Raw genomic sequence first — 22,374 nt, 5'->3', positions numbered from 1 at the left:
CACAAGGAATCCCGTTCAGTCAAGAACAACCAACAAAGATATTGACTACGGATGCTTCAATGAGGGGTTGGGGCGCACATCTAAGCTCCCTAACTGTCCAGGGTCTATGGTCCAAAAAAGAAGCCAGACAACACATAAATCTTCTCGAGCTGCGAGCAGTGCAAAGAGCCCTCGTTGCATTCGAATCCCAGATTGCGGGACATTTTATACAGATAACCACAGACAATACCACAGTGGTTGCGTATCTAAACAAAGAGGGTGGTACCAGATCAGAATGTCTTCTAAGATTGACAATGAAAATCTTTGACTGGTGCATCCCAAGACATGTCACTTTCACTGCCATCCATATTGCTGGAACCGAAAACACACTGGCCGATTTCCTGAATCGATCCCATCATCTTGCACACGAGTGGCAACTCAACAGAACTGTAGCCAAATCAATATTCCAAACATGGAACATACCAGACGTCGATCTTTTTGCCACGGATACAAACAAGATCGTCCACAGTTTCTGCAGCCGAGCAGGTCAAGGCAGGAACTCCTTGGGCGACGCCTTCACGTTGCAATGGACGAACGCTCTCTTTTACGCGTTTCCTCCGTTTCCCATCATACCCAGGGTGATTGCCAAGATAATTGCCAACAAGACCAATTGTATCTTGATCACTCCCTGGTGGCCAAGGCAAACGTGGTTTGCCCCACTTCTACAACTGTCGAACAGCCGATACCGACAGCTTCCACTGTTACCAACACTGCTGACACAACAACAAGGCAAAATCAGACACCCCAATCTACAAACCCAGAGGTTAACAGCATGGAACATTCAGTTCACCAACCTGATGTGACCTCCACTCGATTACAGGACATCCTAGACGCAGCTAGGAAACCATCCACTCGAAAATCGTATATACAAAAGTGGACTACCTTTGAAAAATTTGCCAAAGACAATAATTTCAACCCTCTTTCTTCCACCATGGACCAAATTCTCATGTTTCTGTTATCTCTCTCAGAAAAAGGCTTATCCACGTCCTCCATACGCGTATATCTCGCAGCAATATCATCAGTCCGGCCCAACATAGAAAGCTCAACTGTGTTTTCACATCCTCTGTCAAAACGTTTTCTGAAGGGACTCAATAATTTAACTTCACCAATCCGTACACGTATACCATCTTGGAGCATCTCAGTTGTACTAAAGTCATTAACTTCAAAACCATTCGAACCATTGGCCACAACAGACCTTCGGTTACTCTCCTTTAAGACAGCCTTTTTAATAGCCATTACTACGGCTCGGAGATCGAGTGAGCTTGCAGCTCTCCGTATAGATCCTCCTTATCTAACTTTTCATAGGGATAAGGCAATATTAAGACCTGATATAACTTTTCTGCCCAAGGTGGTTTCAGAATTCCATCTGAATCAAGATATTATTCTTCCTGCGTTTTTTCCTTCTCCATCATCACAGATGGAGATTACTCTTCATACATTGGACGTACGACGGACCTTAGCTTTTTATAAACAGCGTACAGAACCTTTTCGCAAGTCACCCCGTTTATTTGTCTCCTACTCTGTCAACATAAGGGCATGCCTATTTCGTCGCAACGACTTGCGCGATGGATCGTTGAGACTATCAAGCTGGCATACCAACTTGCCAAACTCCCTCTGGACTCAAATGTCCAAGCTCATTCTACGAGGGCGATGGCCACTTCGACAGCCTTCGGCAAGGGCATTTCCATCCCTGAACTTTGCCGCGCTGCGACTTGGTCAAAACCATCGACTTTCGTGAAGCACTATCGCTTGGACACGAGAGCGAGAGCTGACTGCTCTTTCGGGAGGGCTGTTCTTTCATCGATATTGACATAAGGACACTGACCCACCTCCGGTAAGTCAGCTCACTAATCTCCCATTTTGTGTGATGCACAGAGACCACGAAGAAGAAATGCAGGTTGCTTACCTGTAACCGTAGTTCTTCGAGTGGTCATCTGTGCAGTCATACAACCCACCCTACCATCCCCACTTCGGTGTAATACGTATAGTAACTTATGTATTTCTTAATAACATATATATATATATATATATATATATATATATATATGGGTAGTTACCCTAGGGATATAGTAGCATTGTTTTGACAAAACTTTATTTCGGTATCGACACCTTCATCGATGCTAACATTTAATACTACTGTAAGGACATTGGGTTCGGCATCGATGTCTCCATCGATGCCGGCAGCTTTTATTTTTGCTCAGTTTCGAGGCCACAGTGTCGGTCTCCATGAACTGAGCTTCTGGGCGGGAACCCCTCAGCTTGCGCATGCGCACTCTGCGCGTGGGGGAGGGGTTCCCGCCAAAAACGCCTCAGCTATAGAAGTTTTTCCCGATCGAGACTCCGCGCAGGCGTAGAGCCCATTTTGTGTGACTGCACAGATGACCACTTGAAGAACTACGGTTACAGGTAAGCAACCTGCATTTCCCTGTTTCAGATGTAACAAGGAACTGTGGTTTTATTTAACAATTATCATTGTGGTGAGGGTAGTGTACGAGGGGAGAAACAAGGAAAGGACACTTAGGCCTCACTATGTTTTAGGAAGCTGAGATCATTATGTTCATATAGGCCTGATGGATGTGTAGGCAGGTACAGGGTGTTTGGGATATTCAAAAGAACGTAGCTCTGGTGGAAGCTGGCTCAGTACTGAAGTGCAAGTCTGCTACACCAAAATGCCGTTCCTTTTTGGAGACTGGGCTTTTTTGGGCCATGACTATCCTACAGTTGTAGCGAAGTTTAGATCTTAACGTATGGTCAGCTTCTGATGTTAGGAACTAGCAGCTGCAGTACAAAGTGGGAAGAAGTGCCATTGAAATTCATAACATTCCATGTAGAATCTTTACTTCTGAAATGGAATGCGCATACAGAACCCATGTTAAAAGCAGGTTTAAAGTTACTTTTTAAGTCTCTTTTTAACTTTTGGTATGTGAAGAGAGGCAATGAATTTCAGGGAGGGAGGGGAAGCAAAAAGAAGGAGGTAATTTCCCCCTCTTCCCAATCTCCCTCCTCCTCCTTTCCTGCTTCTGGCTTTAATTCCTGTTCTCATTTGCCTTGTTCCTTGAAGTCTCTTTGAGAGGAAGGCAAGGAAGCAGCCCATTGTTAAATGATGCTGACAGGTTTCTTGCATCTGCCCCTCCCCTCTCCATTCCCATTTTCTCACTCTCTCACGTCTTCCTCTCTCAATACCAGCACCTTCCCAACTTCCTCCATCCTTTAATCATCTCTCTCTCTCTCTTCTCCTGGCACAGACTCCTCATGGTCAGAGTCTCCTAGGGCCAGTGTGCTGGAGGAGTCAGGTTGTCACTGCTTCAATTGATTTTCAGGCATCTCAGCATCCTGGTGCCAGTGCCTCGTGTCTAAGTGGCTCCAGGGATTCAACAGGCAGGAGAACCTAGATTCCTACCCTTTCCTAAGCTGAGCATTCAGTTGATCTCGGCCCTGAGGAAGGCAACACAGATTTCACTTGGGTAAACAAACGTACACGTCACTGCCCTCCCTTCCTTATAAATTCACCGTTGCCTCATTGCTTCATGTGGAGCCTGGGTTCCGTTGAGTGTTTACCCAAACTCAGGCCAGGAGAAGAATAAGCTGGGAAGAAGTGAACAATACCCAGCTTGTTCTCTCTCATCCCTTGCCTTCCCTGGCAGGCCTGGTGCTTGTTCCTACATACCGCTAATTCCTGCATGCTGGAAATTCCAGACAACTTGAAGGATGTTTACATGCATCATCCTCACTACTATGATTTTTTGAGTTTTGGGGGGCAATGGGAGGTTATTTGACACCCACTACTTTTATGCCAAGATACCCACTTTGCAACCTTCAGCAACTGCATGCAAGAAACTGGGTTACAAATAAATAGGATTTTAATCTGTGTTTGCTTCATTAACAGCTTCATTATTTAGATTTTTTTCTTTATCTTGTGCTCCGTATGGGCATATGAAACTTTTTTTTTCAATTTCTCACAGTCTGTTCTTGACTAAGAGTGTCCTAAAACAGTATTGTGTTCTTAATGACCCTGTTCAGACGACATGCTAAGCCACACGGTTAAGCATTTTGAGTTAAACATTATGGCTTTGCGTGTTGCGTGAACCATTCCAAACCATCGTAGCTACATAACCACAGGTTAAACATGCTCACTAACCATTTGCTGCAAAAGGGTTAGCAGCCTAACTAAGGCTTAGTGTGTTGTCTGAACAGGCCTGTAGTGTTTTAACTTCAAGGACCCTTACTTTGCCTGGCTATTCTGTGTTTTACTTCAGGCATAGACAACACATGGGCTACATTCAGCCCATCTTGAACTTTTGTGCAGCTCCCACCCAGTCTCTGCCTCCGCTGTTGCCACACCTGAAATCCCGGCAAATCTGCTGGGAAGCAAGGTATAGGGAGTGCATGTCTAAGCAGAATGAGACTCCTGTTTTTTGGCTGGCTGGCTGGCTGTGAATACCACACACCTTGCTTCCCAGCAGAATCACTAGGATTCCAGAGGTGAGAAGGGGAGGGGGGCTGCCCCCACAGGGTTCCAGGAGGTCAATGTAGCCCCTCAGCCCACCAAAGTTGCCCACTCCTGTTTTACTTAGGGCCTTGCTAGACCTACCTGATAATCCATGTGGGAGGAGGGGCCAGTCTACACGTCAGACGCGACAGGCTGCAGGAAGGACCCATCGTGTCCACCATTTTTTTTAATTATTTTTAAAGGGCCGGGTAAGGTTTTTTTTTAAAAAGAGTTCCACGCTCCCCCCCTGGCTCCAGTTCCCCCCCCCGGGCCGCAATTCCTCCCATCTCCAGTTCCCCCCTCCCCCGCGATCTCTGATTTCCCCACCCTGGTCGCGATACCCCCCCCCATCTCCAGTTCCCCACCCCGAGACCGCGGGAAATACTGGGGCCCAAGTGGTGACGGTTTTCCCAGGCCAAGCGAGGGTTACCCCTGCCTGAGCCCAGAATCCCCTGTGCATCATCTGGATGCCCGGGGCGAGCACTGGGCTCACCCATCGTCTAGCAACGGCCTTTGTCAGTCTGTTAGATTCTTTGGGTCAAGTGTGCCACATTAGCAGCAATTTTCTTTGAGGTCCTATTTACACTTGTGGTAAATTACACATAGATGGCTGCGACCACATGGGCGTTGTAGCGTGTGGGAAATGGAAAGATGTTTCCCATATGGTTTAACCTGTTTCAGCACCACAGGTGCAGTGTCCCCAAAAAGAATTGTGGTGGTGTCATTGAAATTGACCAAAATGTGTGGGAAGTCATTTCACACAAATGTCTTTCTACGCACGCTGTCTATGTGAATTAAGCCTAAGACTTTGGTCATCAAACTGCTTCATGAGAATGTATTCTCATTTATTTTCAATTTGCCAGTGCAGCTCTCCTGAGAATCTTTCTGATGTTGATTGTATTCCATCAGTTTAATCCTTTATGACTTCATGTTCCTGGTAATGAACATAAAAACAAGTACAGACCTGAGAGACTTCAAGACAGTGTATTCTTATTTTTGTACACTCCTTTTCCTTTATGTTTATAAATAGCCTCCTGCTAGATAACGAGCGATGGAAGCAGGCTGATGTTCCGGCAGAGTTTCAGGATCTTGTTGATTCTATATCTGATGGCAAAATTGCTTTACCAGATAAAAGAACCGGAGGTGGGTCTCTTGTCTCTGTATTCCTATATATTCTAATGTTGCCAGGCGGAAATGTTGTGGCAGACAAATTGCTTTGAAATAGTTCATTCCCAAGCTCATTTATTTCTAAAGAGAGAGACAGAGGCCATAGCTAGACCTAAGGTTTATCCTTGGATCGTCCAGGGGTCAAACCTGTTCACCTAGGTGACACACAGGGGATCCAGTGCTCAAGCAGGGGCGAACCCGGGATGATCCCAGGATAAACCTTAGGTCTTGCTGTGGCCTGACTTGTGGAGGGTAAAGTTGTTTAGAAGCCCAGTGGTCAAGAAGTAAAGCTGCAAACCAAAATTAAATGTAATAGCTTTGGATCCATATTGTTCCCACCTGCATAGTCACTTTTTTCACTTAGAACTATATATAAATCATGCATGTCTTAATGCCACTTTCAAATGACAGATCTTGGAGCTGATCTACAGTTAGCTTAGAGAGAGGATCATTGGAAGAGATTTAAATGAAATTAATTGTATTTGCTTGGGTGGATAAGTGAGTGTAAGAAAGCTCCTTGTGTTTAGTACAGGAATTGCCGCCAGAACGGCTACATTTTCTCAGAATACCCATATTATCCACATAGTAAGTCCAGGATGTCAGTAAACAACCCCACAGGCTTTAATTGCTCCTAAGGGGTAGCTGCTCCACAGCTGGACGCACTGTCACAGTGCTAATGAAGATGCCCATTATCAAGATTTGTTGAGGGAGGGGGTCCCTGTTTATTGCTCCAAGGACCTGCAACAGCAACATATCTGTGTGTGTTTTATTATAGTGCCCCCCTTGAGCAGCCGTTAACTTTTCCCTCATAAAACAGATATAGTAGAGGTGTGCATACCAGGGTGAGAGAAGACCTGCTCACTGGGTGATGCAATGTTTGATATAAGGCTCAGAGGTTTAAGGAGCACGCATGATCTTTCAAAGCCTCCTTGTGGGCTCTGTTTCTTGATTGTGAATGGAACCCAAGCAACTCACTCCTTGCATCCTGAAGCACTTCACATTCCCATACAGTGGCTTTAGATACATGGAGAACTGGTTGTCTGTAGCCTCCAACCACACGGGGCCACACAAGCCCCTCATTCTCTGATCTCATTCAGCTCTTCTTTGATTTTCTAAATGATTGTGGAAAGGTAGAAGTCTGACGTTATAGGCAACCTATTCTCCATGTATCCCATAAATCTCTGTTCTTCATGTATTTAGCGCAACAGGAACTAGCAGTCCCGGAAACAACCAGTGGCTCATTTTCAGAATTGGGCAGGTCAGCAGAGCTCCCAGGAGGAAGCTCCACTGACCTGTGCCATTCTAGAAATGAGCATTCCTGGCCATTTCCATGCTTCTTTCAGAAACTACTAGTTCTCCAGGCTGGTGTGAGGAAGGCATCCCACAATGGGTTAACTCCCCCTAGCAGAGGCACAGGGGCACTGTAGGACACTGCTCCGTGTGTTTTGACCTGCCATGATCTAATAAGTGGCTGATTCCACTTTTCGTATGTAGCCTTCAGGAGAGGTGAAGAATGGCAGCTGCCAGTCTTCAAGAGAGTGTTGAGAATGAAGCATCTGGCCTGGGATCTACTGCGTATCGTACAGGGGTGACTCTAGGGAGCATAAACTGAGTGGTGTAACTGCTCAGAAGCGAATGGTAGCTTTGCTGCACTGCTCTATGTGGGAAACTGGGGAATGGAAAACAGGTGGTTGTTGCTGTTGTTTCTTCTTTTTTTAGCCTTGTAAATAAGTTTGCAAAAGTTACTAGCCTGCAAAAATGTTTTCTAGGCTGCTGGCGGCTGACAGAGAAGGGGTGTTGAGTGCCATCTCCCTTGTAGCATTTCTGTGCTGAAGTGGGCTTCCCTCCTCTGCCAGCCCATTTGGCTTCCATGCTGGGTGAAGAAGAGACATGGAGTTTGCCATTCCTCCTCCCCCAACCCGCTCACTCGCCATCATACCATTCCCTCTTGCCTGTAGCTCCAAGGACGGTGCTTAAATATAAGGATGATTTTCAAAGACATTTAGACTGTTCTTTGAATTGTCTTCAGTTCTAGTTGTTTTTCCTTTTTGTTCAATGGTCTAGCTCCTGAAGAAAGAAAGCCAACTGATGTCCTTGTCATTGATGGAGAAAAATACGCTGTAGTTGGGTAAGATCCCCCCTTCATGACAAGTTATCTGGCTTTACCGGTTTTAAGAAAATTAGGACTATTCCAGACCATGTCTCCTGCATATGATCCATCATTAAAAGAAGAAACCTCACCAAATTTCAATCAACTATCTACATTTTTTCTTTCAGTTGGTAGTTCTTATGCCAAGGCTGACCTGAAAAATTTAGGTTCCACCAAAATCAGTGGCCAGAGATGTTTTTGTTGCAAATTTTGACCTGGTTTGCACGTAATGCTAACCCGTGGCTTATTTAAACCATGGTTTGTTTACCTACCCATGGTTTATCTGGCAGACATTTGAAGAAGCCAAGATTTGTTTTCACAGTCTGTGGGTTATTTGTTTCCCTCCTCCTTCATCTCTACCATCACCTGCTCCCTCGTTGTATCCCAACTGCCGTTGCAGTATTAACATGTAAAGATGCTGGGGGTTTTACTGCTCTTGTCCGCTGCAACCCACAGTTCTGAATTTGCATGTAACAACAACACATAGTTTAAACAATCCTCAGTTCACAACCCAACAACAAACCCTGGGTTGTTTACGGTTAGCAGCCTATAGTTAACCCATAGTTCCAGGGTTGCACAACCCCATGATTCAACAAACCATGGTTAATTAATTAAATTAATTAATATCCCACAGAGGGTATTAATAAACCGCCCAGAGAGCTTTGGCTCTGGGGCGGTATATAAATGTGATAATAAAAATAAATAATAAAATATAATAAAAATAAATAAAATAAACCATAGTTTGTCGTTACATGCAAACCAGGTCACAACTTTAAAAGGCATTTTTGTGATTTTTTTCTAGGAAAGACTAGAAAAGTAAAAATACACAGAAATAAAGTGTGTGTGGGGGGGCGTGTGTGTGTGTATCTGATTACGTTATTACTCTATGCCCAATGTACAAGTTCGTCAATAATGAAAAAATGACATTCATTTGATTTTCATGAAATGTAAATGTTGATGCCTGATTTTGTAGATTGAGGTGCTAAAGTACTAAATGTTTAACATGTAATTATCTACATCACTTCTATGCTGCCCAAATAACCATGTCCTCTGGATGGTTAAAAATAAAAATTAAAAACAATCAGTGCCCTAAAAATCAAACAGAGTAAACCCAACCACCGTACAAACTAACTAAATAAAACCAGTACCAGGAAAATATCAACACAGCAAAGATAAAACAATAATTATCTTAAAAGTTTCTGTACAAGCATTAAAACATAAAAAGTGCTTCACCTGGTGCCCAAAAGGCCATAATATAGTCGCCAGGCCAGCCTCTCTAGGAAAGGCATCCAACAATTAAGGTGCCACAGTAAAAACAAAAAAACCAAACCTTTGGCTGTTTGCTGTACTTCATCTGCCAGGGGCATCCTGAAAGACCGGTCTGTGAAGACGTTCTAAGAATCTGGATAACTCAATATGATAGGAGGGGAATCTTCATGTGAATTGGCCCCAAGCCATTTAAGGCTTCAAAGGTTAAAACATAATGAAAAATTAGTGTGCTTTGGCATTTTTATTTCTAGCAGTATTTGCTTCAATGTATTATTTATTTATTTATTTATTTATTTATTTAATTACATTTTTATACCACCCAATAGCCAAAGCTCTCTGGTAATGATGCTCAACCCTCTGCATTCGGAAGATATAGAATTGTGCATACTGTTGCCACTCAAATGTGTAGTCATTGCAGCACAGTACACTTTGTTGAAACAGTGCCACTCTCCAAATACATCTTTAATTGATGTGCAGCAGAAAATCACACTTCGCACTCATTCAAAAGCATATCAATGTTTGAGCCTTTTAACTTTCCCTAAAAGACAGAATTTCTCTCTAACTGACAATAAGCTAGCTCCATAAATATCAGCGGAGCTTTCCCATTTAATTCAACGGCATATGGACTGTGTTCATCTGGGAAGTAAAATGCAGGAGCCATTGAAAAAAACTGCCAGGCAGTGTTACTGGTGAAGTAGTAGAAGTGAACAGGAAGTAATTGAAGTCAACCTTTCAGAGATGTTGATTTGATGACTTGCCAACCTTCATATGGTCTGAAATCACATGCTTGATTCTTTGTCTTGCAGGACAGTATTGTTGTTAATTAGAATCATCCTCGATTACTGCCAGTGTGTGGATAACATACCCTCCATAGCCACCGACATGCTCACTCGCCTCTCTGATTTACTGAAGGTACAAGTTCCCTCAGATCCGTTGTCACGTGCAGGAAATGTACCTTGCATTTTTAAATGTTGCTTTGACATAAATGTTTAATGAATCTAGTTATGCATGGTCAGGCACTGGAAGAAATAGCTTAACTATTAACATCAGAAAACGTGTATGGGACTTTGAACTCTGTTCAGTGCCCAAGATAAAAGGTCAGAAGAAAGCTTTCTGTTCATTTGTTCACCTTGTAGGCTGCAGGCCCTCCGTTATGAACGCCAAAGTCATCCCAATGCTCCTTTTGTCATTTTCTCTGAAAAGCCGTGCGCAGATTTCTCCTCTGTTTAGCACATATTGGTGCTAGACAAATTATTAGATTTGATATTGGTGAGCTGTTCCTTTAATATTGGAGATTGTGGATCCTTGATTTATGCGTGCCTCCTATCTCACTGGCAGCTGGGCAGGCTTCACTTGCAGGCATTAAACCACAAATTAGTCAAAATGTAAAGCGCCGAAATCCACAGCTAAACCAATTGAAAGGCCCTGCCTTGTGCTTTGAAGGACACATGACTCAGTCAAACTGATCAATAGTGATAGGGAAAGGATGGCAAGTGTTTTTTCTTTAATATTTTAGCTGTTATTTGGTTTGTTAATTTTTTAACATTAATGTACTGGTTTCTACAAATATCCAGGTGGTGTAAAGTAAATGCTACGGCATGACATGCGATCACTCTGTCTTCAGTGTTAATTTAATCTGTGATTAACCAGTTTATAAAAATTGTTTTCTTTCTTTCTTTATTACATTTTTATACCGCCCAATAGCCAAAGCTCTCTAGGCGGTTCACAAAACCTGTGGTATACAATATTTAAAACATTTTATACCACTTTCTATTCAAAAGAATTATTTTAATGTGGTTCACAACCTTAAAACATACATTAAAATTCTATCTGAACATACAAGTATTGAAGCTAGAAAACATCGTAAAAGTGTCTCAAAACACTGGGTGTGCATAGAGATGTGTTTTTAATAACATTTGGAAGCACATTACTGTTGATGCCTTTTGAATATTGTAGGTGGGCCTTCTCGAGAGTAGCACTATCGCGAATTAGGCCCTCTTCCGTGTTGCTGCAAAACGACACACCATAGATTGTGGTACATTCAGTAAGGCATCCCCTGAAGACCTTACAAATAAAAATCTATCCAAGCCTTTTATAACTGACATTAAAACAGACTGGATCATAAACCAGGAATTATTACCAGATTGGTCAGTTGGATTCCTCCATGTTTCTTTAGGGTTGAATTTTGCAGACAAAAATTAATTCTTCTGCAGATGTTAAAGTCTGACGTATGATAAGGTGTTGGGACAATGCTGCTCCATCCCATCCCACCCAACCCTGATACACTTGCTTCCCAGGTTATGTTTGTACACATTCATATGGAAGGCGAGGCTGCTCTTGCGTTCCCGGAGAGCAGGAAGGCGAGCGAGCAGCCAGCCGGGCGCTCCGGTAACAGCATGGGTAGCCTCCGTGGAGCCAGCAGTACCCTCCTCCTTGCCCCCCTTTTGGTCTTGCTCCAAGCGCCCAGATCCATGAAGTTGTCCTGCTAGACTCTGCTAAGGCACAGGGAGATCTGGGCTGGCTCAATCAACCCAACAGCAAAGGGTGGAAACTTCTCCAGAATGTCATGAATGAGTCCCTCATCATGCTGAGTTTTTAACTGACGCCAGAATAGTTGTTTGAAATGGATATTGTTTTTATGCTTTTGTTGGTTTTAAATTTGTGTATATTTGTTTTAATGCTCACTGTTTTTAACCTTTGTAAACCGCCCAGAGAGCTTCACTATGGGGTGGTATATAAATGTAATAAATACATAAATAAATATGAGAGCCCACATACAGAGAGCCCAAAGTTAAAAGTCTCGTGCTTTTTACACCGTAAAGCCAAGCTGTAAAAACTGTATGGGTGGTAGTGCCTGTGCGCATTGGGTTTCACATGTGTAGATCCCTGTGCAGACATAAATACTAGTGAGATCCCAAACTTCCCCATTGCACATTGGATTGGAGTGCTACGTAGGCTCATGAAACACATATGATAAGTAAGAGGCAACCAACGTTTTTTATATAGCTGTTCTCAATTTCTTGGGATCAGCTATAATTAATATCAGGGTGGCCATGAAAACCAAGGAAGGATGTACTACAGAGCCATATCTAGCTTGACGTAACTTGTCAGTAAGTGTCAACATTTAGTGTTAGCTTCTTCAACTCATTAATCCACTGGGATTTTTGTCATGTTGCAATGAGTTAGGAGGTTTAGAAAATACGTTTAGCACAAATAATTTGCTCCTTTGCACATAGATCTTGTGTGACGATTTACTTCCTCCATTTCTCATTCAGTATTTCAACTCAAGAAGTTGTCAACTAGTGCTTGGAGCAGGAGCATTGCAGGTGGTTGGCTTGAAAACAATAACTACAAAAAATTTAGGTATGGATCCCATTTTCAAACTTCCATGATCTCTTTAATTTTCAAGCTAAATGTCTCTCAGTTCACAACCTTTTAGGGATATATTTTGAGTGTTGGCTTGGTGATGAAATGGTTTTCTTATGAATCTGTTTGTGAGCAGTAAATGAAGGTGCTTGTATGTGTTACGATCATTCTTCAAAATACATAATTTTGAATATTTAAAATGGAGATGATATTCTTTAATGCAGATATATATTTTATTTATATCTTGTATAATATAGTAACCGCTCTTCTGTGTTATGTTTTTCCTACTTTCTCCTATTTGTCTACAGCCCTCTCATCACGGTGTCTGCAGCTCATAGTACACTACATTCCTGTCATCAGAGCTCATTTTGAAGCTCGCCTACAACCCAAACAGTTCAGCATGCTTAGGCATTTCGACCACATTACCAAGGTATTTTTACAAGCATTTTGTGATTTAAAATGCCTGGTTTTTTATTATGGTGTATTAAAAAAAAAAATCGCCCCCAAATTTGCATGCATTCAGGGTTCCCAAAGTGAGAGCCAGGCTCCCCAGAGAGGCATGGACAACTGCTTTGGTGCTTTAAGCCTAAAGGTGTGTAATAAATGCAGAGTAATAATCTCCCTCCTCGGTGCAATATGAGCAGCCATTTGTCCCCTTATGTTCATTGACAATGCCGGGAACGGTTGGCCCTCAAAGCATGCTGCAAATTCTCATGACCCATTTCTTTTCTCCACAATAAACAGGGTTCCATAATTCTGCTTCCCAGAGACTAATACCCCTGGTCTTTTGGGGAGAAGGACTCCCAGTAGCCTCTAACAGATTCTCTTTGCGTTGCAGTTTGGAGAAAGGAAGAAGACGCAAGAGTTTCTCCTGCTTCTTCTTCCTTTCTCCAAACACATTGTAAGTGAAACAAAATCCTGTCTTTCTTCTAATTCTTCTGTGCTTGCTGGAAGGATCAAAGGAGAACCACAGTCCTGTTTCCCTTGCATGTAATGGAGGTTTCGATTCCAACTTTCTGCGTAAGTGAAAGAAGACTCCCCCTTTCAATTGAAGCACCTCCAGCACGAGTATGGGGCTTGGAAGAGAGGTGGAGATTTTTCTCTTTTGTGCAAAAATTTGTGAGGAAGGTGGAATTCCCTGTCCTTTGTGCAACAGTTTAGAGGAGAGGGTTGTGAAACCACACTGTTCTTTGCCTTCTCCAAACTGCAGTGCAAGTGAGCAAAATCCCTGACTATTCCCAAAGCCCTCTGCACATTTCAGAGGACTGGGGGATGGGGAGTTGGTAGCAAGGAGGCTTGATCCTGTCCCCGTAACCCCTTTCAATAACAGTTTGCATTACTCAGTAAAGTATGGAGGCTGTTAACATTCACCGTGCAGTTGCTGTTTGTTTTTCTTCATGCCTTCTGGATAGGCTGATGAGGAAAGATTCCTTTGCATAAATCTAAACAATAAATACATTTTTAATTCCAGGATTATCATGACCACATAGCTGAAATTTCAGCAAAGCTTGTAGCCATAATGGATAGCTTGTTTGACAAGCTGCTCTCTAAGGTAATGATTTCTGGATAGAATTATGCTTTTTAACTTACGTTTAAATTCTTTATTTTGTACAGAATTCTAAAGTGGTACATGGGATATATTTCCTGTGTTCAGATAGTTCAATTCAGGTAAATTACCTCAGCAGAGGATTCCAGAGGATGTTTGCTGTTAGCCTTTATCAAATTGCTCACATACCATTTCTTCATGCAGTATGATGCTACCTTATTACACTAACAGTGCAATCCTATACATGGATTGTATTAGAGAGATATGCCAGTACTATGGCAACTCTCAGCCTAGAACAACAAGAGAGAAGAAACAATCAATCTGATAAACACACTATGGAGCAATGATGGCCTCGTGCCCGGCATCCATGGTACAACAGCGCCAGTACCCACCAACCACATGCTGTTGTGGCAGTGACGCCCCAATGCCATGCAGACACGGAGAGCGCCAGTACACCAATGTCAACAGGGACTCCCCCACTCACCTGTCCATGCCCATACACAGCAGCCCCATATCAGTAACAACCCACCCCAGCTGTCCCTGTAGGCAGGAGTTCGATTTCCCTTATACCACACACTTCTCACAAGCAGGACTGCAGAAAGGAGAGTCAGCCATATTTGGGTCAAGGCTTAAAGACCGATTGAAAATGCAGAAATTACTATGCCAACTCTGTTCCTATGACAGCTAGTTCGGAGCCATAATGGATCTCTCTCCCTGTCCCTTTCTGATCTTCCTGATGTGAAAGCAGCACAACTTTTCTTGGGGGTTCTTGGTCAGTCAGGGCCTGGGAATTGAGTTTACTGTCACTTGCTGGTTTTAAAATAGCCAGTGGGGAAGTTGGTCTTAAACTGCTCCTTCCTGACAGTGTGTTAATTATTAAAAGCACATAGTATGGATAAGGACATGGAATGTCCATGCAATGGCGAGGTTTTTTCAACAATCACGTTCCATCTGGAAGGGAAGTGTGTGGTGGCTGCCAGGACAGTTGGTGTGAGGCAACTCTCCCCTGGGCATATTTGCTGATTCCTGGACTGTGACTGAATCCAGTATTCTCTCATGGCATCTGCAGAACATATTTCAGTGCATTTGGGGTATCGCTGTATGTCCAAAAGGTGGCCATCACCTTTTGGATAATATTAAACAAAACCTAAATAAACTTAAATCCGGGCATTCTAGCCCTTGAGTTGCAGTTGTGTATGGAAATGACATTTTCCCTCTCTCAAAAATACCAGAACCCGAGATCATCCCATGAAGTTGATTGGTGGGTGTTTCAGGACAGATAAACTTCTTCACACAGCAAATAGTTAAACTATGGAATTTGCTCTCACAAGATGTAGTGATGGCCGCCAGTTTGGACAGCTTTAAAGGGGGTTAGATAAATCCCTGGAGAAGAAGACTAGCAATGGCTAGTCCTGATAGCTATGTGCCTTTTCCAGTAGCAGAGGCAGTATGGCTATGTACACCAGTTGCCAGGGAACGTGGGTGGGAGGGTGCTGTTGTACTTGTGGGTTCTTGCGGGTTGGGCCACTGTGTGAACAAAATGCTGGACTAGATGGACCCTTGCTCTGACCCAACATGACTCTTCTTATGTTCATGGAACTCAGCCTAGAATCTAGTATGAAAAAGAAATGCCCTGGAAAATACCAGTTTTGGGGGGAAATATATTTCAGGCATAAGGAAGTGAGCTTAAAAAGTAAACCCTAATAATGTTCTTAGCATAAATTAGGGGTGCATACTCACACACATACAGCGACTGTCAATAATTGACCAAGCAAAGACGTGTTCCTATAAAAGATTTTTTTATGACTTTCACCAAATAAGGATTATACACAGTGGGAGAAGACTCTCCAGAATCATTGCAAAATACCCTAGCCTCTGCCTCAACCATGTGGAAGCGATAAGGAACAATACAAGTCATTGTGAACTAGTGGGTATCTGATTAGGCCCTACCTTCTGAATAATGAAGATTTTTAAACTACTTGCATGATTCAAACATCTGCCTACAAATTGTACTAGAAATTTTCTTCCTCTATGTGTGCTTTAACATTCCACATTCATATCTGTGCATATGAGGTTTATCTGTAATGATCTGTATTGTGTGTAGAATACACATTTGCAACAAATGTGTTTATTGTTCTTTGGGGCAATTCAACCTAATGAATGGGGAAAGTGTTTTGTGTGTGTGTTGGCTGTCTGGTTTTAAATGTTTAGCATATGCTAATAATGCGTGATTGGTATTGCAAACCTTAGTTAGGAATGAGATGGTTAAGGATTTAGCAGGAAAATAACATCACTGTGTTTTTATGTTTAGTTAAAATTCTCTTTACTATGAAAACAAAAAAGTAGTAGCTAAGATCAAAAAACACATATAGTAACACATTCCCTGTCTGTATTTCCAGTATGAAGTAAAAGCACCTGTTCCTTCTACCTGCTTCAGGAATATTTGTAAACAAATGGCAAAGATGCATGAAGCAATATATGACCTTCTTCCTGAGGAGCAAACACAGGTGAGCCATTTTGAGTGGTCTGTCTACGGCTGCTGCATTTCTCTTGTACAACATGCTCCCAACTGAATCCCACAAATGACACCTACACTTGGAGGTTGCTCACAGAAGAAGGATCAGAGCTCACTTTAGGGCAACTGGATCAAGTACTGCCTAGGTAGACTTCAGCTATATTGTTGAATAATATGTAACTCATAATAGTATTTATTAGTTTTATTCATTTATTTGTATTTATTTATTTATTTATTCATTCATTCATTCATTACATGGCTCGCAGGACATCTTACATCTAATCAAACAAGACCATCCCCGCCCACAGGCTTACAATCTAAAAAGGCGCAACACATAAGGAAAAAGGAATTTGGGGTGGGGGTGGGGAATTCTTTCATCGGGGTGGGGGACTGGCCCTCCTCTCCCTTGCATCTCCCCCAGGCTCAGCCTGCTGGAATGGCTGCTGGTGGTGATAGTTGAGGAAGGAGGCGCCTTCATAAGGCAGGCCTTTCAGCAGGGCTTTTCCATAATGGGAAGAGCTTTGCCTACTCTGAAATATGGCTGCAAGAAAATACTCAATTATGGAATCTCTTGTAATGCTCTGCTTTCCCTCTCGTCTCCTTATATATGAAGCAAAGCTGCTCTCCAGTTGTAACTGTAAATTCTTTGTCTCATTAAATCTACTTTGGATGTTGGCCTTTGTGTGTTACGAAAGGGTATGGCCACTAGTGGGTGGGTTTGAGGGGTGATCCCAAACAACCATGACTTACGAAGTGGCCCTTAGATTCTGTGCTGGTGAAAGTGCACCAGGGGTCCTGAATGGGAAGGTGATTGTGCATATTAAATTGAATATAGTAATATCTTCTATATTATGCCCTAGATGTTGTTTTTAAGAATAAATGCAAGCTACAAATTTCACTTGAAGAGGCAACTGGCCCACTTAAATGTAGTCAATGATGGAGGACCGCAAAATGGGTATGTTACACACACTGTTATATTTTTTCCTAAACTTCTGTGCTACAATAAAGTAGTGCCTTACGGGTTTTTCTCTTGTAAAATGGACGCCTTCTGTTTCATTTATTGTTCTGAGAGGATTGCAAAACAGGGTAAAAATATTCATCCAGTCAGGGTGAGCGGCAGAAAGCATTGCCCGGATTCTGATTTGGATGTGTGGTACTGTAATATAGCCAAATCTGGCTGGGGATTACTTCAGGAAGAAGATTCTTTAAAAAGAAAGCCGCTGCAGCTGCTGCTTTCCTTCATCTGTGGCTTCAAACATGTAGAAAAGGGAGAAAGAGAGGCCTGCATTCCACATCTCCGCCTGGGTGAGGAGAGCCTGACCCTAGAGGATCGGGTATTTCCCCCAGGCTTGACACAGGCCCCAGGGCAGCAGTAGCAGCTGCAGATAAAAATGTCGTAGCACGCCCAAGAGAGGTGGAAGATGTTTATTCCATCTGCCCCAGCTTTCATAATATTGCCATAGTCCAGCAGAGAGGAGGAGCAGCCTGCACTTCTCTGTCTAGGTCTGGGCGAGCGGGAAAAATGCCTTCCTGGGACATTTGAAATGTGAATTGGTTGTGTCCCAACAAAGGCAGGCATTTGTTTCAGCTCACTGCTACTCAAAACATTTATAGAGAGGGAAAAATAAGTTGAAATGGTTTGCTGTGGGGCTGTAGCTTTGCCTGGCTGGGTACCACTGCTTCCTTTTGCCACCACTTCCTAAGGTAAAAAAAGACAGAGGGAGGGAGGGCCTAAAAGCCAGCAGGCACCTCAAGTTTCTGAATCCAATTCAGTGTACCCAACCTACAAAGCCCTTTAGACCCCTTTCTGAGCCCTGAAATTGCAATGAGGCCCTGATCCAAGAGTCCTCTCATGCTAAGGAATGGGGGGGGGGGGTAACTCAGGCACTGTCCTTTACAGTTACCTTCCCCAGAGAGGTAGGTCTGGTGCCTACTTTATTATCCTTTCAGTGACAGCTAAAGACCTTCTTAGTCTCTCAGACTTTTCTCTATATTTCTGTTGCTATGCTGTTTTGAGTAGCTTTATCTTTGATATTTTTCATTTTTCTAATGACTATTAGTTTCTATTACTTTTAATTGTTTTATGAGGAGTTTGGATTTTTAGTTTTTACTGAATATCAGCCTGAAAGCTATGACACATAGGATGGCTAAGGTATTCTAGAAGGAAAATAAAAAAGTAGATGGGGAAAAAGGGGTGGTGTTGCCAGACTTCATCACGCTTGGATGAGACCTATTGCAATCAATAAGATTTAAATTAGTCGTGACTACCTTCTCATTAATTTCATTGGGTCTATTCTAGCCATGACTACGTCGGGTTGTAATCTATTATATATTATGAAATACACACCGTAGTATTTCTGCTTTGCCCATTTTATTCATAAATGTAAAAAAGCCGTTTTACTAACAACTTGCCCCACAGTAGATGGTAACTATATTTTTGTGTTAGAATACATGGATTCCAGCACAGAACGAAAGACATCAGGTGTAGAGCAACAAATTTACCTTATAACACATAGCTTGAACTAATGGCTAAATTATTATCTAGTCTAGTGCTGTTACAGACACAGAGGTTTGGAATATACTGTGTCTTAATGTTTTTATTTCTATTTCACATAGATTGGTTACAGCAGATGTAGCGTTTTACACTGGAAACCTCCAAGCTTTGAAAGGGCTTCAAACCCTAGACTTAAACATGGCTGAAATCTGGGAACAGAAGAGGTGATAATCCAGTGAGTGGTTGCCGCTCAGCATGGGATGTTTTCTTCTTTGCAGAAGATGAATACTTGGAACCTAGAAGAGGAAAGTCTCTTGAAATGTGATCAAAACTAGCTATAGGAATGACTTTGGAAGCGTCCTTTAGCTAGCAAGGAAAAGAGTGATCCGTTCTTTGTGCAATTTCTTCATTCTCTCTGGAACCAGGCTCAGGTTTCTTTGGACCAAATCCAAAAGAATACATAGCTGTAACACAGCTGTTGTTGTCTAGAGAGTGCTCTGTAAATCTTTATATTAAAAAGATGCTTTGCATTTCCTCTAGTGCAATGAAATTCACATGGTGTCTCACCTTTATTTAATGATGGTAGTTTGACAATTCTTGCTCTTGAATTCTAGAAAATGTTTTCACGATAAAACTATACTGTTAAATTATTTTTTTACAGATATTTCTATAAAGTCTTGATCGCCTACATAAATTTGGATTTGTTAGGATGCATTCAAAGTATTTCTTGCAGTTGTTCCTCATATTGCCACCAGAGGACTATTTTAAATACTTCCCAGATCTTGAAAATGAAGCTGTAGAGCTTGCTTCTGTTTCTTATAAGGGCAAGCTGACAAGACAGTTTGAGCTGTTTCAGTTATGATGATATAGGGTGTGTAATTTTAACTTTTGAATACTTACAAAACCCCTTTCCATGGATTATAAATCTGTCAGTTTCCATGTAATCCTTACCTCCCATTCTCACACCTTTCCATCCAATTAAAGCTATTTTAAAAGGTAAGTGTAAGAAGATGACGTATGACTAACTTATGAAAAAAAATATGCTACCTTTCAGGCAGGTACTTGCCTGTATTAAGTAATGAAGTGCCTGTGTATTTCACTTCACAGCATTTTTACCTAAACCCAGTGAGTGCCTACTCTCGTGATTATTATGTACAATGATACAGTCTGTGTTTTGTGTGCCTATGTTTTCTTCAAACAGGCATGCCTATTCTGTTAACATTAGCAGAAGTCATTGTCAATCAAAATAAAGCTGTAAAATGAGCTGTTTAAGAGACCAACTTCTTTAACGCTAAAAGTACTACAGCCAAGTTTGGCTTTCAAAACGCCAGCCACAGAAAACAATTATCCAAACAGAGGGCTTTATATTTTTTTATTTAAGTACCTGTAGAGGTGTGGAATTTCTTTCCACATTTATACTGTCACATGATTTAATTTGTATGAACATGAGTACACTGAATAGTTGATCTGTCCCATATTTAAAGATATACTGGAACTCTTAACCGCTAAGAGATAAGCTAGAAGATGTAAGGTAATGAGAGTGACCAAAGTACCCATTCCAATGTTTCATTCAAGCTGTCTTTCTTTGGGTAAGTAAAGGAGAGCAACAACTCTAGCTTTAGAGCATAATAAAAGTGAGGTATTGAACTATCTGTGAAAAGGAAGAGCTGCTGTGAGTAGTATAGCTTGACGTATTAACTATAGGAGAAAACAATGTCAACAGTTAAGTATTAGACATTTTAAACACTTTACTTGCTTTAATAGCAAAACTCTGGGTGTTTTTCGTGGGTGTCATTTATACTTCATAAAGTGGATGTACTTAATATTTAACAGCATATTGCTTCACAACTTTTTTCGGTTACAAGCAATTCAAAATTGATTAAACAGCATGTTAAATTCCTTACGTAAGAGCTGCCTGCCTTAAGACAAACAATATTGCACTTTAGATTTAATTGAACAGCAGAATAATTTAAAGATTTGAATCTCCTTAAGTATTCTTTCATTTGAGAAAGTACAGAAAAAACTACTTTAAAATAATACTGTAGGTACTGTGTACAAATCTAATGCCTATGGGCTCTTCCATTTGTGAAACTGTTCTAGTAGATTACCAACAACAACAGCATCAGTTCATATCAGCTCAGTGGTCCAGGATCCGAAGATTCCCAGAGACTATTTTGTTCTCCAGTACTGCTCCTGGTGGGATATCTATCCTGTCACCGTGGTTTGCAATAATGATGACTGTTCCCTAAATAAAGGGGGAGAAATTAACATGTGACTTTTTGAAACAGGCGACTGTAAAATTATAGAGTTATGCCTAAAGATTTGAATCCTTAAATTTGGGGTCACTTTGGATTCGTAACCTGTTCAGATAACATTTCAAACAGAAGTTACTATCCAATGTTAGTCCTACATAGATAAGACACATTGGAATGAATAAGACTTAAGTTAGTCAAGACTTACTTGTCCCATTCATTTCAATAGATCTCCTCACAGGACTAATATTGGATCCTACCCATTATAGTTGGTACCCAAATTTTCAAAGTTGCAGTGTATCACCTATAAAATGAATACAAGCTAAATAGTTAACTTGAAATGTACATGTGGCATTATTGCATTAATGCCACATACTCCAGAACTGTCAGTCATATCTAATAACTGCATGGACATTTAATTTCAATCTCAAAAGTATCTTCTAAAACTAGTAGAGCAGGTTTTAGCTTCGTCATGCAATTATTTCTCACATAAGAGTTTGAATAGCTAATTAAGTTGATTGGCAGTGGGCTCAGATCAAATTAACTAACTTTGGATCCCTAAAACGCATTCGTCACTAGATGACTTTTTAAAAGGTTTAGTCAAATTGACTAAGAAGATGATTATCAAACACTCTTAGTCATGGTAACTTTAATGCAAAAAATAGATAGTAAGAGAATCTTTCTATAAATCATCCACTGAGAGAGAGAAGACAGAACCTTGGTCTATTTTACCTTTCTTTAAGTTGGTTATGGTGCACTTCAAGAGAGAAGGGTCAGGACGGCTTCCAAAAGCTGAAATTAATCAACCGGCCTACTTCTGGTCTTCTGTGGCAGTGGAAGCTGCCGCATGTAAGGACGGTGGTGGCAGCAGGTAAGGGGAGGAGGAGGAGTTACTTGCCGCCGCCGCCGTCCTTGCATCCGGCAGCTTCCACTGCTGCTGCTGCTGCTGCATAATCCCAGAAATAGGCCGCGGCCTACTTTCAGTCTTCGGCCTACTTTCAGTGGAAACTGCTGGACCAAGGACGGTGGCGGAAGGCAGAGGCGCCATGTAAGTGAGGAAGGGGAGACTTTTCTGGGTGCCGGCTGCG

The 22,374-nt window shown here is 41.9% G+C and overlaps 2 protein-coding genes across 2 annotated transcripts in view; one reads left to right on the top strand and one right to left on the bottom strand.

The window, feature by feature from the left end:
* Positions 1–20,297, top strand: part of VPS54 (VPS54 subunit of GARP complex) — a 69,738-nt gene extending 49,441 nt beyond the window's left edge. The window contains exons 16-24 of the mRNA XM_063115980.1: positions 5,559–5,671; positions 7,760–7,823; positions 9,920–10,025; positions 12,389–12,476; positions 12,788–12,909; positions 13,951–14,031; positions 16,425–16,532; positions 17,401–17,495; positions 19,157–20,297. Coding sequence (XP_062972050.1) covers positions 5,559–5,671; positions 7,760–7,823; positions 9,920–10,025; positions 12,389–12,476; positions 12,788–12,909; positions 13,951–14,031; positions 16,425–16,532; positions 17,401–17,495; positions 19,157–19,262 — 883 coding nt within the window. The 3' untranslated portion in view covers positions 19,263–20,297. The remainder of the gene's footprint in view (positions 1–5,558; positions 5,672–7,759; positions 7,824–9,919; positions 10,026–12,388; positions 12,477–12,787; positions 12,910–13,950; positions 14,032–16,424; positions 16,533–17,400; positions 17,496–19,156) is intronic.
* A 92-nt stretch (positions 20,298–20,389) lies between these two features.
* UGP2 (UDP-glucose pyrophosphorylase 2) overlaps positions 20,390–22,374 on the bottom strand; it is a 43,046-nt gene continuing 41,061 nt past the window's right edge. Inside the window, exon 10 of the mRNA XM_063115981.1 lies at positions 20,390–21,279. Coding sequence (XP_062972051.1) covers positions 21,172–21,279 — 108 coding nt within the window. The 3' untranslated portion in view covers positions 20,390–21,171. The remainder of the gene's footprint in view (positions 21,280–22,374) is intronic.

Source organism: Elgaria multicarinata, chromosome 2, assembly GCF_023053635.1.
Source record: "Elgaria multicarinata webbii isolate HBS135686 ecotype San Diego chromosome 2, rElgMul1.1.pri, whole genome shotgun sequence".
NCBI lineage: Eukaryota > Metazoa > Chordata > Lepidosauria > Squamata > Anguidae > Elgaria > Elgaria multicarinata.
Note: the sequence above shows the minus strand (reverse complement) of the source record. Positions and strands in the feature narration are given on the sequence as shown.